We start from the raw sequence: 13356 nt of genomic DNA on the forward strand, positions 1-13356 counted from the left end.
AGAGAATGTTGGGGTGAAGAGAGTGGTGAGAGTAAGTGAGCTTGGGAAGGAGACTTGTGTGAGGAAGTACCTGGAGAGACTGAGTACAGAATGGAAAAAGGTGAGAACAAAGGAGGTAAGGGGAGTGGGGGAGGAATGGGATGTATTTAGGGAAGCAGTGATGGCTTGCGCAAAAGATGCTTGTGGCATGAGAAGCGTTGGAGGTGGGTTGATTAGAAAGGTTAGTGAGTGGTGGGATGAAGAAGATTACTAGTGAAAGAGAAGAGAGAGGCATTTGGACAATTTTTGCAGGGAAAGAATGCAAATGACTGGGAGATGTATAAAAGAAACAGGCAGGAGGTCAAGAGAAAGGTGCAAGAGGTGAAAAAGAGGGCAAATGAGAGTTGGGGTGAGAGAGTATCATTAAATTTTAGGGAGAATAAAAAGATGTTTTGGAAGGAGGTAAATAAAGTGCATAAGACAAGGGAGCAAATGGGAACTTCAGTGAAGGGGGCTAATGGGGAGGTGATAACAAGTAGTGGTGATGTGAGAAGGAGATGGAGTGAGTATTTTGAAGGTTTCTTAAATGTGTTTGAAGATAGAGTGGCAGATATAGAGTGTTTTGGTCGAGATGGTAAGCAAAGTGAGAGGGTTAGGAAAAATTATTTGGTAAACAGAGGGGAGGTAGTAAAAGCTTTGAGGAAGATGAAAGCCGGCAAGGCAGCGGGTTTGGATGGTATTGCTGTGGAATTTATTAAAAAAGGGGGTGACTGTATTGTTGACTGGTTGGTAAGATTATTTAATGTATGTATGATTCATGGTGAGGTGCCTGAGGATTGGCGGAATGCTTGCATAGTGCCACTGTACAAAGGCAAAGGGGATAAGAGTGAGTGCTCAAATTACAGAGGTATAAGTTTGTTGAGTATTCCTGGTAAATTATATGGGAGGGCATTGATTGAGAGGGTGAAGGCATGTACAGAGCATCAGATTGGGGAAGAGCAGTGTGGTTTCAGAAGTGGTAGAGGATGTGTGGATCAGGTGTTTGCTTTGAAGAATGTATGTGAGAAATACTTAGAAAAGCAAATGGATTTGTATGTAGCATTTATGGATCTGGAGAAGATAGAGTTGATAGAGATGCTCTGTGGAAGGTATTAAGAATATATGGGGTGGGAGGCAAGTTGTTAGAAGCAGTGAAAAGTTTTTATCGAGGATGTAAGGCATGTGTACGTGTAGGAAGAGAGGAAAGTGATTGGTTCTCAGTGAATGTAGGTTTGCCGCAGGGGTGTGTGATGTCTCCATGGTTGTTTAATTTGTTTATGGATAGGGTTGTTAGGGAGGTGAATGCAAGAGTTTTGGAAAGAGGGGCAAGTATGAAGTCTGTTGTGGTTGAGAGAGCTTGGGAAGTGTCAGTTGTTGTTCGCTGATGATACAGCACTGGTGGCTGATTCAAGTGAGAAACTGCAGAAGCTGGTGACTGAGTTTGGTAAAGTGTGTGAAAGAAGAAAGTTAAGAGTAAATGTGAATAAGAGTAAGGTTATTAGGTACAGTAGGGTTGAGGGTCAAGTCAACTGGGAGGTAAGTTTGAATAGAGAAAAACTGGAGGAAGTAAAGAGTTTTAGATATCTGGGAGTGGATTTGGCAGCGGATGGAACCATGGAAGCGGAAGTGAATCATAGGGTGGGGGAGGGGGCGAAAATTCTGGGAGCCTTGAAGAATGTGTGGAAGTCGAGAACATTATCTCGGAAAGCAAAAATGGGCATGTTTGAAGGAATAGTGGTTCCAACAATGTTGTATGGTTGTGAGGCATGGGCTATGGATAGAGTTGTGCGCAGGAGGGTGGATGTGCTGGAAATGAGATGTTTGAGGACAATATGTGACGGGAGGTGGTTTGATCGAGTAAGCAATGCCTCTGCCATATAACATTGTTGGAACCACTATTCCTTCAAACATACCCATTTTTGCTCTCTGAGGTAACGTTCTTGCCTTCCACACATTCTTTAACGCTCCCAAAACCTTTGCCCCCTCCCCCACCATGTGACTCACTTCCGCTTCCATGGTTCCTTCCCCTGCTAAATCCACTCCCAGATATCTAAAACATTTCACTTCCTCCAGTTTTTCTCCATTCAAACTTACCTCCCAATTATCTTGTCCTTCAACCCTACTGAACCTAGTAACCTTGCTCTTATTCACATTTACGCTCAACTTTCTTCTTTCACACACTTCACCAAACTCCGTCACCAACTTCTATTGTTTCTCACCCGAATCAGCCACCAGCACTGTATCATGAGCAAACAACAACTGACTCACCTCCCAAGCCCTCTCATCCACAACAGACTGCATACTTGCCCCTCTCTCTAAAATTCTTGCATTCATCTCCCTAACAACCCGATCCATAAACAAATTAAACAGCCATGGAGACATCACACACCCCTGCCGCAAACCGACATTCATTTATATGTATTATTCATTGTACTTAATCACTGTTTCCTGCATCAGTGAGGTAGCTCCAGGAAACAAAGAATGGCCCATCCATTCATATACAGGTATACCACTGAATTTGCGGTAACTGATGGTTTGGCACCTCCTTTAGTCCAGACAAAAGTACGTGAGGGAACTTGAAATTATCACGGCCACCAAACTAGTTTACTGGGCAGCCACAGATGGTGTTGTGTGCAGGGTGCACTTATTTACATTCTTTACATTACACTTGTTGGTGGTGATACCACAATTCTGTGCATTTCTTAGCTTATTTTGCTTAAATTTAACCCTGGCAATGGCTTCTAAGACATACGAGAGTGTCAGTCATGGTTGGCAAACATAAACACCAGTCCATATCAATCCAAGATAAAGTAGAACTGTTGAAAAAATGGACCTTGGTGGTCAGTGCATAAGCTGTGTGGCATCTACAGTACTGGTTCATCAACTGTTTATGACATAAAGAAGCAAAGGTAGAAAATATTGAAATTCTATACAGACAGCGATTCCAAGAAGCAAATGACAATTAGAAAAACTATAAAAGATGGTAAGAGTACTGAGCATGATCGAGTGATGATGGAATGATTTCAAGAGCTTCGGAGTGATATAGCAGACTTATCAGGTAGCATGAAAATGGACCAGGCTAAGGTGTTCCATGAAGAACTTAAATTACATTATGAGCATGACTAAAGTGAAGGATGGCTTCAAAGATTCAAGAAGAGTCATGGAATTTCCATGAAAAACCATGAAGGAGCTGCCGAGTATGTGGATGAATTTGTGAAAGTTATAGCTGATGAGCACCTCAGTCCTGAGCAGGTGTATACTGCAGACGAAACTGCATTATTCTGGTGATGCACACCTAGGAAAACACTAACAACAGAAGACGAAGAAGACCCCACAGGATTCAAACTAATGTACTATAGTACATTAGTTTACATCTAACATTAGTTTAATTCAAATTTCTAGCAGTCCATGGTATACTTTAGACACATGGGAGATGTTTAATTAGTGAGTTAGAGGTGTGTTTATGAATTATCATTACGTGATCACAGTTGGTCCAGCAAAATGGTTAATCTGGCAAGGCTTTGGAACCAAGAGTGCTCGAAAATCAGTGGTGTACCTGTATATACATAAACACCCATACATGCACATATACATATATATACATATCAACATATACATAAATAAATATACATATGCATTGACATCTACATACATACACTTGTACATATTCATACTTGCTTGCCTTCATTCATTCCTGTCACTATCATGCCACACAGGAAACAGCGTCACTACCCCCCACTCCTGCGAGGTAGCACCAGGAAAGCAGACAAAAATGGCCACATTCTTTCACACTCAGTCTCTAGCTGTCACGCATAATACACTGAAACCACAGCTCCATATCCACATTCAGGCCCCACAGACCTATCCATGGTTTACCCCATATGCTTCACATGCCCTGGTTCAGTCCACTGACAGCACCTCGACCCTGGTAAACCACATCATTCCAATTCACTCTATTCTGTGCATGCCTCTCACCCTACTGTATGTCCACAGGCCCCAATCATTCAAAACCTTTTTCATTCCATCCTTCCACCTCCAATTTGGTCTCCTGCTTCTCCTTGTTCCTCCACCTCTGACACATATACCCTCTTTGTCAATCTTTCCCTTTGTCAATCTTTCCCCACTCATTCTTTCTATATGTCCGAACCATTTCAACACACCCTCTTCTGCTCTCTCAACCACACTCTCTTTATTTCCACACATCTCTCTTACATTTTCATTATTTACTCAATCAAACCACCTCACACCACATATTGTCCTCAAGCATTTCATTTCCAACACATCCACCCTCCTCTGTACAACCCTGTCTATAGCCCATGCCTCATAACCATACAACATTGTTGGAACTACTTTTTCTTCAAACATACCCATTTTTGCCCTCCACAATAACGTTATCTCCTTCCACACATTCTTCATTGCTCCCAAAACCTTCGCCCCCACCCTGTAACTCACTTCTACTTCCATGGTTCCATTCCCTGCTAAATCCACTCCCAGATATCTAAAACACTTAGCTTCCTCCAATTTTTCTCCATTTCAAATTACATCCCAATTAACTTGTCCCTCAACCCTACTGAACCTAATAACCTTGCTCTTATTCACATTATTCTCAACTTTCTCCTTTCATGCACTTTTCCAAACTCAGACACCAACTTCTTCAGTTTCTCACCCAAATCAACCACCACAAGAGCTGTATCATCAGTGAGCTACAACTGACTCACTTCACAGCCCCTCTCATCCACAAGAGTCTGCATGCTTGCCTCTCTCTCCAAAACTCTTCCATTTACCTCCCTAAACACTCCATCCATAAACAAATTAAACAACCATGGGGACACACACACCCCTGCTGCAAACTGACATACACTGGGAACCAATCACTCTCCTCTCTTCCTACTCATACACATACCTTACATCCTTGGTAAAAACTTTTCACTGCTTCCATGAACTTACCTCCCACACCATATACTCTTAAAACCTTCTACAAAGCATCTCTATAAACCCTATCATATGCCTTCTCCAGATTCATAAATGCTACATACAAATGCATCTGTTTTTCTAAGTATTTCTCACATACATTCTCCGAAGCAAACACCTGATCCACGCATCCTCTAACACTTCTGAAACCACACTGCTCCTCCCCAATCTGATACTCAGTACATGCCTTCACCCTCTCAATCAAAACCATCCCATAAAATTTCTTAGGAATACTCAACAAATGTATGCCTCTGTAGTTTCAAATCTCACCTTTATCCCCTTTGTCTTTGTACAATGGCACTATGGATGCATTCCACCAATCCTCAGACACTTCAACATGATCCTTACATACAGTGAATATCCTTTCCAACCAGTCAACAACACAGTCACCCCTTTCTAAGAAATTCCACGGCAATACCATCAAAACCCACCACCTTGCCAGATTTCATCTTCTACAAAGCTTTCACTACCTCCTCTCTGTTGACAAAACCATTCTCCCTGACCCTCTCACCTCATACACCAACCAGACCAAAACACCCTATATCTGCCACTTTATCATTAAACACATTTAACAAACTTCAAAATACTACATCTCACTTCATCAATACCTGTTATTACCTCCCCTTCACCATTGTTCCCATTTGTTTTCTTGTGTTAAGCACACTTTTCACCTCCTTCCAAAATGTACCTTATTCCCCCTAAAATCTAATGATACTCTCTCACCCCAACTCTCATTTCTCTTCTTTTCCACCTCTGGCACCTTTCTCTTGAACTCCTGCTGCTTTCTTTCATACATCTCCTAGTCATTTGCACTACTTCTCTGCAAGTATTGTCCAAACACCTCTCTTTTCTCTTTCACCTTATTTCATCCCATCACTAACTACCCTTTCTAATCTGCCCACATCTCATCTTTCTCATGCCACATGCATCTTATGTGCAAGCCATCACTGCTTCCCTAAATACATCTCATTCCTCACCCACTCCCTTCATGTCATTTGCTCTTACCTTTTGCTATTCCACACTTAATCTCTCCTGGTACTTCCTCACACAAGTCTCTTTTCTAAGCTCACTTACTCTCACCACTCTCTTCTCCCCAACATTCTTCTTTTCTGAAAACCTTTACAAATCTTCATCTTTGCCTCGGAGAGATAGTAAACAGACATCCCTCCAGCTGCCCCTTTCTGCACATTTACATCCAAAAGTCACTTTCACACGCCTATCAATTAACAGGCAATCCAATAATGCCCTCTGACCATCTCTCCTACTCACATACATATACTTATGTATATCACTCTTTTTAAACCAGGCATTTCCCATCACCAGTCCTTTTTCAACACACAAATCCACAAGATCTTCACCATTTCCATTTACAACACTGAACACCCCATTACATCAATTATAACCTCAACTGCCACATTACCCACCTTCACATTTAAATCACCCGTCACTGTAACCCAGTCTCATGTATCAAACCTTCTAACACACTCAGCCGCTCCCAAAGCGTTTGTCTCATGACCTTCCTTCTCATTACCAGGTGCATAGTCACCAATAATCACCCATCTCTCTCCATTCACTTTCAGTTTTACCCAAATAAATCCAGAATTTTCTTTCTTACACTGTATCACACACTCCCACATCTGCTTCAGGAGTAGTGCCACTCCTTCCTTAGCTCTTGTCATCTCACTAATTCCTGACTTTACTCCCAAGACTTTTCCAAACCACTTTTTGCCTTTACCCTTGAGCTTCATTTCACTCATGGCCAAAACATCCAGGTTTTTTTCCTCAAACATACTACCCATCTCTCCTTTCTTCTCATATTGGTTATATCCACTCACATTCAGACACCCTAATCTGAGCCTTCAAGGAGGATGAGCACTCCCAGCTTGACTCCTTCTGTTTCCCTTTTTATGAACTGAATTACAAGGAGGGGAGGGTTTCCAGCCCCCACTACCACACCCTTTAGTGCCTTCTACAACATGCAGGGAATACGTGGGAAGTATTCTTTCTCCCCTATCCCAAGATAAACTATGATAAACTAACACGATTTAAAAAAAAGAACAACTCGAATAACTATTGAGCAATACTGATGTATACAAAGTAAGTGAAGTGGAAGCACTTTCCTCAGATGACTGCCTTAGGAATTTTGGAATAAAAACTGAAATTAATCCGTTTTACACAAGAATAAAATTTCATGGGAGTCAAGGAATGCAACAACTTTTACACAGTAGTTACTTTGCTGACTTACTGGCACCAATGGGTCAAATTATCTTGCCACCTCTTACTCTTTCGTTTCCTTCTTACTAGGTGTACTGACTTTTTTTCTGCAGATTATATGTGCATATATCCCCTAGGGTCAAGGGAGTTTATATACATTTCCATGTTGAAGTTTACGTGAAATGTAGGGTAAAACAGGCACACTAACCTTATCTATCCCTATTTAGGGTGCTTGACCCTCTCAACCTTTGCCAACCTTAATGTAATTCAGATGATGATAAAGGGAGAGTAAAACAGAAGCAAAATAACATTTCACCCAACAGTGTCAACTAATTGGCAAAATAACCACTTCACTGCTTATATGATCCAAATCAATACACTCAATTACGAAGTGGTACTCTACACTAAAATTTTATCTAAGATATTACACAGGAAGCAATTATTCCACTTAAACAATACTGGGCAAAAATCCAATTTAGGGTTGCCAAAGAAATGACAGAGATTTGAAAACAATGCAAATTATAAATTATTGATAACATGTTTTGATCCATTAATAAATAAGCTGTACATCCATCACTCAATTTTTCTGGTTATTTCCATCTTGTGCTTTTTTTTAGAACTATGACACCGTGGATTAAATCACCTCAGCACTTTATATTTTTCAGGGCTTGAACAAACCTAGCAAATAAGTCAAACTTCTGAAAGAAGCAAGACCTTCCCACCCTGACAACATGTTGTCCTGGGTTACACAAAATGCTTAGGTCCATACACTCATTCAGAGTGCCTCTCAGTATCTTTCTTAAGATCTTCTTGATGATATGCAATATCAATGCTTTTGGTCGATACATTTTGGGGACTGCCTTGCTTACACCTTTGTACAATGAGCTGATGTGGGTGTATTAACTTATTCTATTCACGTATGTTTCACTTTACTCCACATTCTCTCTAACCACTATAGCTCTCAGGCACGATCAACGTTATCAATAAAAGTAATAATTCACGCTCACCCGGTCTGAATCTTTTACTAAGCATAAAGCATCCATCAAAATGTGCTTCCTCCAAATACATACTCTTTTAATGTTGAACCCTTACACTGGGACTTAACCAACATCTGCATCGTGGTCAATGCTAACATCGACAGATGTCGGCAAAACAACCCTGCGGTTTTAACATCATCTTACCCAAATTGGAACATTCTTCACAAATGCTGCTGTGTCAACCACCAGGTAGCTACACTTCATGATGTCACTTTATTTTGCTCCTTTTCTTGAACATATGTCGTGCCCTTGTGGCTGGATGAAGCCCTATGTGAACACGTGCACTCGCAGGGTTGAAGTTCACCACACTCATGGGTTGTTGTCACCCCAACCACCACACACACCAACGATCACACACACACACAGGAACGCACAAAATCCTCAGCGAACATGCATTTTTTTTTTTTTTAAGAATTTTCCATACTCGATATATGAAGTATCTGGTTTTTCATCGTTCAGTATATTCTGTTACAACAGCACCATGATTATTGTAGCTGTTATCTTAGATAACACTTTCAAATACATTGAAAATGAACAGTAATATCAGAATGAAACTTTCATATTCACCTGTTAATAAGTAGGTATACACTGGTGTCCTCTCCTGTTAGCTTTTTGTCTTCACCACTAATAGCAATGTTTTTTTTTTATCCAAACAGATTCATGATATTCTATTCGTAGATATATTTTCACAAACGATTGTCCGATAAAATAAAACCAATCTTCACTGGAACGATTCTGTTGTTGCAGTATGAATTGGGGATGGCAGGTTATTCCATGTACCTTTTTTTTTTTTTTGTTACAGGATTTTCTGTCATTGACTTTTGTTTGTACTTTGTATACTTCTACTCCTTATCTCCCTTCTTATGGATGGGCAGCACCAAGGTGTGCTTCTAAATGAAGGGTTAAATTTGGGTTTTGGACAGAGCCAAGTTTGTGTTCCAGGATTGGTGCTCGCTTAGTGGTACACTCTCTTATCAGAACCCGAAGAGGCATGCCATCTGAGCCCTACGTCTTGCCCACCTGATGCTGGGAGAGTAGTGGACTTGGAAGACCCTGGGCGACGAAACATTGGAGATTGCTCAGGGTTAAGTGGGAGGGCAGGGGTTCAATCATTCAAAGGTGGGTTAGAAGAAAACTAGGCACTAAAGAGGCCGGCTTTATCAATTGGAGAATTAACAATGAATTGATCAGGTAAGAGTAAAGGAGGAAAGGTTGAATTACTTTAGTTGTTGAAAATGCTCTTGGTTGACAATGAAATATATATATATATATATATATATATATATATATATATATATATATATATATATATATATATATATATATATATACGCGGGAGACAGCGACAAAGTATAATATAATATATAATATAAAAATATAAATATATATATATATATATATATATATATATATATATATATATATATATATATATATATATATATATATTTTTGCTTTGTCGCTTCCCGCGTTTGCGAGGTAGCGCAAGGAAACAGACGAAAGAAATGGCCCAACCCACCCCCATACACATGTATATACATACGTCCACACACGCAACTATACATACCTACACAGCTTTCCATGGTTTACCCCAGACGCTTCACATGCCTTGATTCAATCCACTGACAGCACGTCAACCCCGGTATACCACATCGCTCCAATTCACTCTATTCCTTGCCCTCCTTTCACCCTCCTGCATGTTCAGGCCCCGATCACACAAAATCTTTTTCACTCCATCTTTCCACCTCCAATTTGGTCTCCCTCTTCTCCTCGTTCCCTCCACCTCCGACACATATATCCTCTTGGTCAATCTTTCCTCACTCATTCTCTCCATGTGCCCAAACCATTTCAAAACACCCTCTTCTGCTCTCTCAACCACGCTCTTTTTATTTCCACACATCTCTCTTACCCTTACGTTACTTACTCGATCAAACCACCTCACACCACACATTGTCCTCAAACATCTCATTTCCAGCACATCCATCCTCCTGCGCACAACTCTATGCATAGCCCACGCCTCGCAACCATACAACATTGTTGGAACCACTATTCCTTCAAACATACCCATTTTTGCTTTCCGAGATAATGTTCTCGACTTCCACACATTCTTCAAGGCTCCCAGAATTTTCGCCCCCTCCCCCATCCTATGATCCACTTCCGCTTCCATGGTTCCATCCGCTGCCAGATCCACTCCCAGATATCTGAAACACTTCACTTCCTCCAGTTTTTCTCCATTCAAACTCACCTCCCAATTGACTTGACCCTCAACCCTACTGTACCTAATAACCTTGCTCTTATTCACATTTACTCTTAACTTTCTTCTTTCACACACTTTACCAAACTCAGTCACCAGCTTCTGCAGTTTCTCACATGAATCAGCCACCAGCGCTGTATCATCAGCGGACAACAGCTGACTCACTTCCCAAGCTCTCTCATCCCCAACAGTGAGTGGTGGGATGAAGAAGTAAGAGTATTAGTGAAAGAGAAGAGAGAGGCATTTGGACGATTTTTGCGGGGAAAAAATGAAATTGAGTGGGAGATGTATAAAAGAAAGAGACAAGAGGTCAAGAGAAAGGTGCAAGAGGTGAAAATAAGGGCAAATGAGAGTTGGGGTGAGAGAGTATCATTAAATTTTAGGGAGAATAAAAAGATGTTCTGGAAGGAGGTAAATAAAGTGCGTAAGACAAGGGAGCAAATGGGAACTTCAGTGAAGGGTGCAAATGGGGAGGTGATAACAAGTAGTGGTGATGTGAGAAGGAGATGGAGTGAGTATTTTGAAGGTTTGTTGAATGTGTTTGATGATAGAGTGGCAGATATAGGGTGTTTTGGTCGAGGTGGTGTGCAAAGTGAGAGCGTTAGGGAAAATGATTTGGTAAACAGAGAAGAGGTAGTAAAAGCTTTGCGGAAGATGAAAGCCGGCAAGGCAGCAGGTTTGGATGGTATTGCAGTGGAATTGATTAAAAAAGGGGGTGACTGTATTGTTGACTGGTTGGTAAGGTTATTTAATGTATGTATGACTCATGGTGAGGTGCCTGAGGATTGGCGGAATGCGTGCATAGTGCCATTGTACAAAGGCAAAGGGGATAAGAGTGAGTGCTCAAATTACAGAGGTATAAGTTTGTTGAGTATTCCTGGTAAATTATATGGGAGGGTATTGATTGAGAGGGTGAAGGCATGTACAGAGCATCAGATTGGGGAAGAGCAGTGTGGTTTCAGAAGTGGTAGAGGATGTGTGGATCAGGTGTTTGCTTTGAGAATGTATGTTAGAAATACTTAGAAAAGCAAATGGATTTGTATGTAGCATTTATGGATCTGGAGAAGGCATATGATAGAGTTGATAGAGATGCTCTGTGGAAGGTATTAAGAATATATGGTGTGGGAGGCAAGTTGTTAGAAGCAGTGAAAAGTTTTTATCGAGGATGTAAGGCATGTGTACGTGTAGGAAGAGAGGAAAGTGATTGATTCTCAGTGAATGTAGGTTTGCGGCAGGGGTGTGTGATGTCTCCATGGTTGTTTAATTTGTTTATGGATGGGGTTGTTAGGGAGGTGAATGCAAGAGTTTTGGAAAGAGGGGCAAGTATATATATATATATATATATATATATATATATATATATATATATATATATATATATATATATATATATATATATATATATATTATACTTTGTCGCTGTCTCCCGCGTTAGCGAGGTAGCGCAAGGGAACAGACGAAAGAATGCCCAACCTACCCACATACACCTTTATATACATACACGTCCACACGCACATATACTTACCTATACATCTCAACGTATACATATGTAAACACACACAGACATATACATACATACACATATACATAATTCATACTGTCTGTCCTTATTCATTCCCGTCGCCATCTCGCCACACATGAAATGACAGCTCCCTCCCCCCCGAATGTGCGCGAGGTAGCGCTAGGAAAAGACAACAAAGGCCACATTGGTCCACACTCAGTCTCTAGCTGTCATGTATAATGCACCGAAACCACAGCTCCCTTTCCACATCCAGGCCCCACAAAACTTTCCATGGTTTACCCCAGACGTTTCACATGCCCTGGTTCAATCCTCTGACAGCACGTCGACCCCGGTATACCACATCGTTCCAATTCACTCTATTCCTTGCACGCCTTTCTCCCTCCTGCATGTTCAGGCCCCGATCATTCAAAATCTTTTCACTCCATCTTTCCACCTCCAATTTGGTCTTCCACTTCTCGTTCCCTCCACTGCTGACACATATATCCTTTTTGTCAATCTTTCCTCACTCATTCTCTCCATGTGACCAAACCATTTCAAAACACCTTCTTCTGCTCTCTCATCCACACTCTTTTTTATTACCACTCATCTCTCTTACCCTTTCATCATTTACTCGATCAAACCAACTCACACCACATATTGTCCTCAAACATCGCATTTCCAGCACATCCACCCTCCTCCGCACAACTCTATCTATATCCCACGTCTCGCAACCATAAAACATTGTTGGAACCATTATTTCTTGAAGCATACCCATTTTTGCTTTCCAAGATAACGTTCTCAATTTCCACACATTCATCAACGGTCTCAGAACTTTCGCCCCCTCCCCCACCCTATAATTCACTTCCGCTTCCATGGCTCCATCCGCTGCCAAATCCATTCCCAGATATCTATAACACTTCACTTTCTCCAGTTTTTCTCCATTCAAACTTACCTCCCAATTGACTTGTCCCTCAACCCCACTGTACCTAATAACCTTACTCTTATTCACATTTACTCTCAGCTTTCAACTTTCACACACTTTACCAAACCCAGTCACCAGCTTCTGCAGTTTCTCACCCGAATCAGCCACCAGCGCTGTATCATCAGCGAACGAAAACTGACTCACTTCCCAAGCTCTCTCATACACAACATACTGCATACTTGCCCCTCTTTCCAAAACTCTTGCATTCACCTCCCCAACAACCCCATCCATAAACAAATTAAACAACCATGGATACATCACGCACCCCTGCCGCAAACCAACATTCACTGAGAACCAAATCACTATCCTCTCTTTCTATACGTACATCCTCGATAAAAACTTTTCATTGCTTCTAACAACTTGCCTCCCACACCATATA

General features: G+C 41.2%; 1 protein-coding gene across 1 annotated transcript in view; it reads right to left on the reverse strand.

Moving 5' to 3' along the window:
• The window catches only part of LOC139765462 (RNA-binding protein NOB1), a 249024-nt gene extending 240454 nt beyond the window's left edge, over positions 1–8570 (reverse strand). The window contains exon 1 of the mRNA XM_071692836.1: positions 8385–8570. Within this exon, the coding sequence (XP_071548937.1) occupies positions 8385–8444 (60 nt within the window). The 5' untranslated portion in view covers positions 8445–8570. The remainder of the gene's footprint in view (positions 1–8384) is intronic.
• Between the last annotated feature and the right edge of the window lie 4786 nt (positions 8571–13356).

This window comes from Panulirus ornatus, chromosome 55 (assembly GCF_036320965.1).
Source record: "Panulirus ornatus isolate Po-2019 chromosome 55, ASM3632096v1, whole genome shotgun sequence".
Taxonomy (NCBI): domain Eukaryota; kingdom Metazoa; phylum Arthropoda; class Malacostraca; order Decapoda; family Palinuridae; genus Panulirus; species Panulirus ornatus.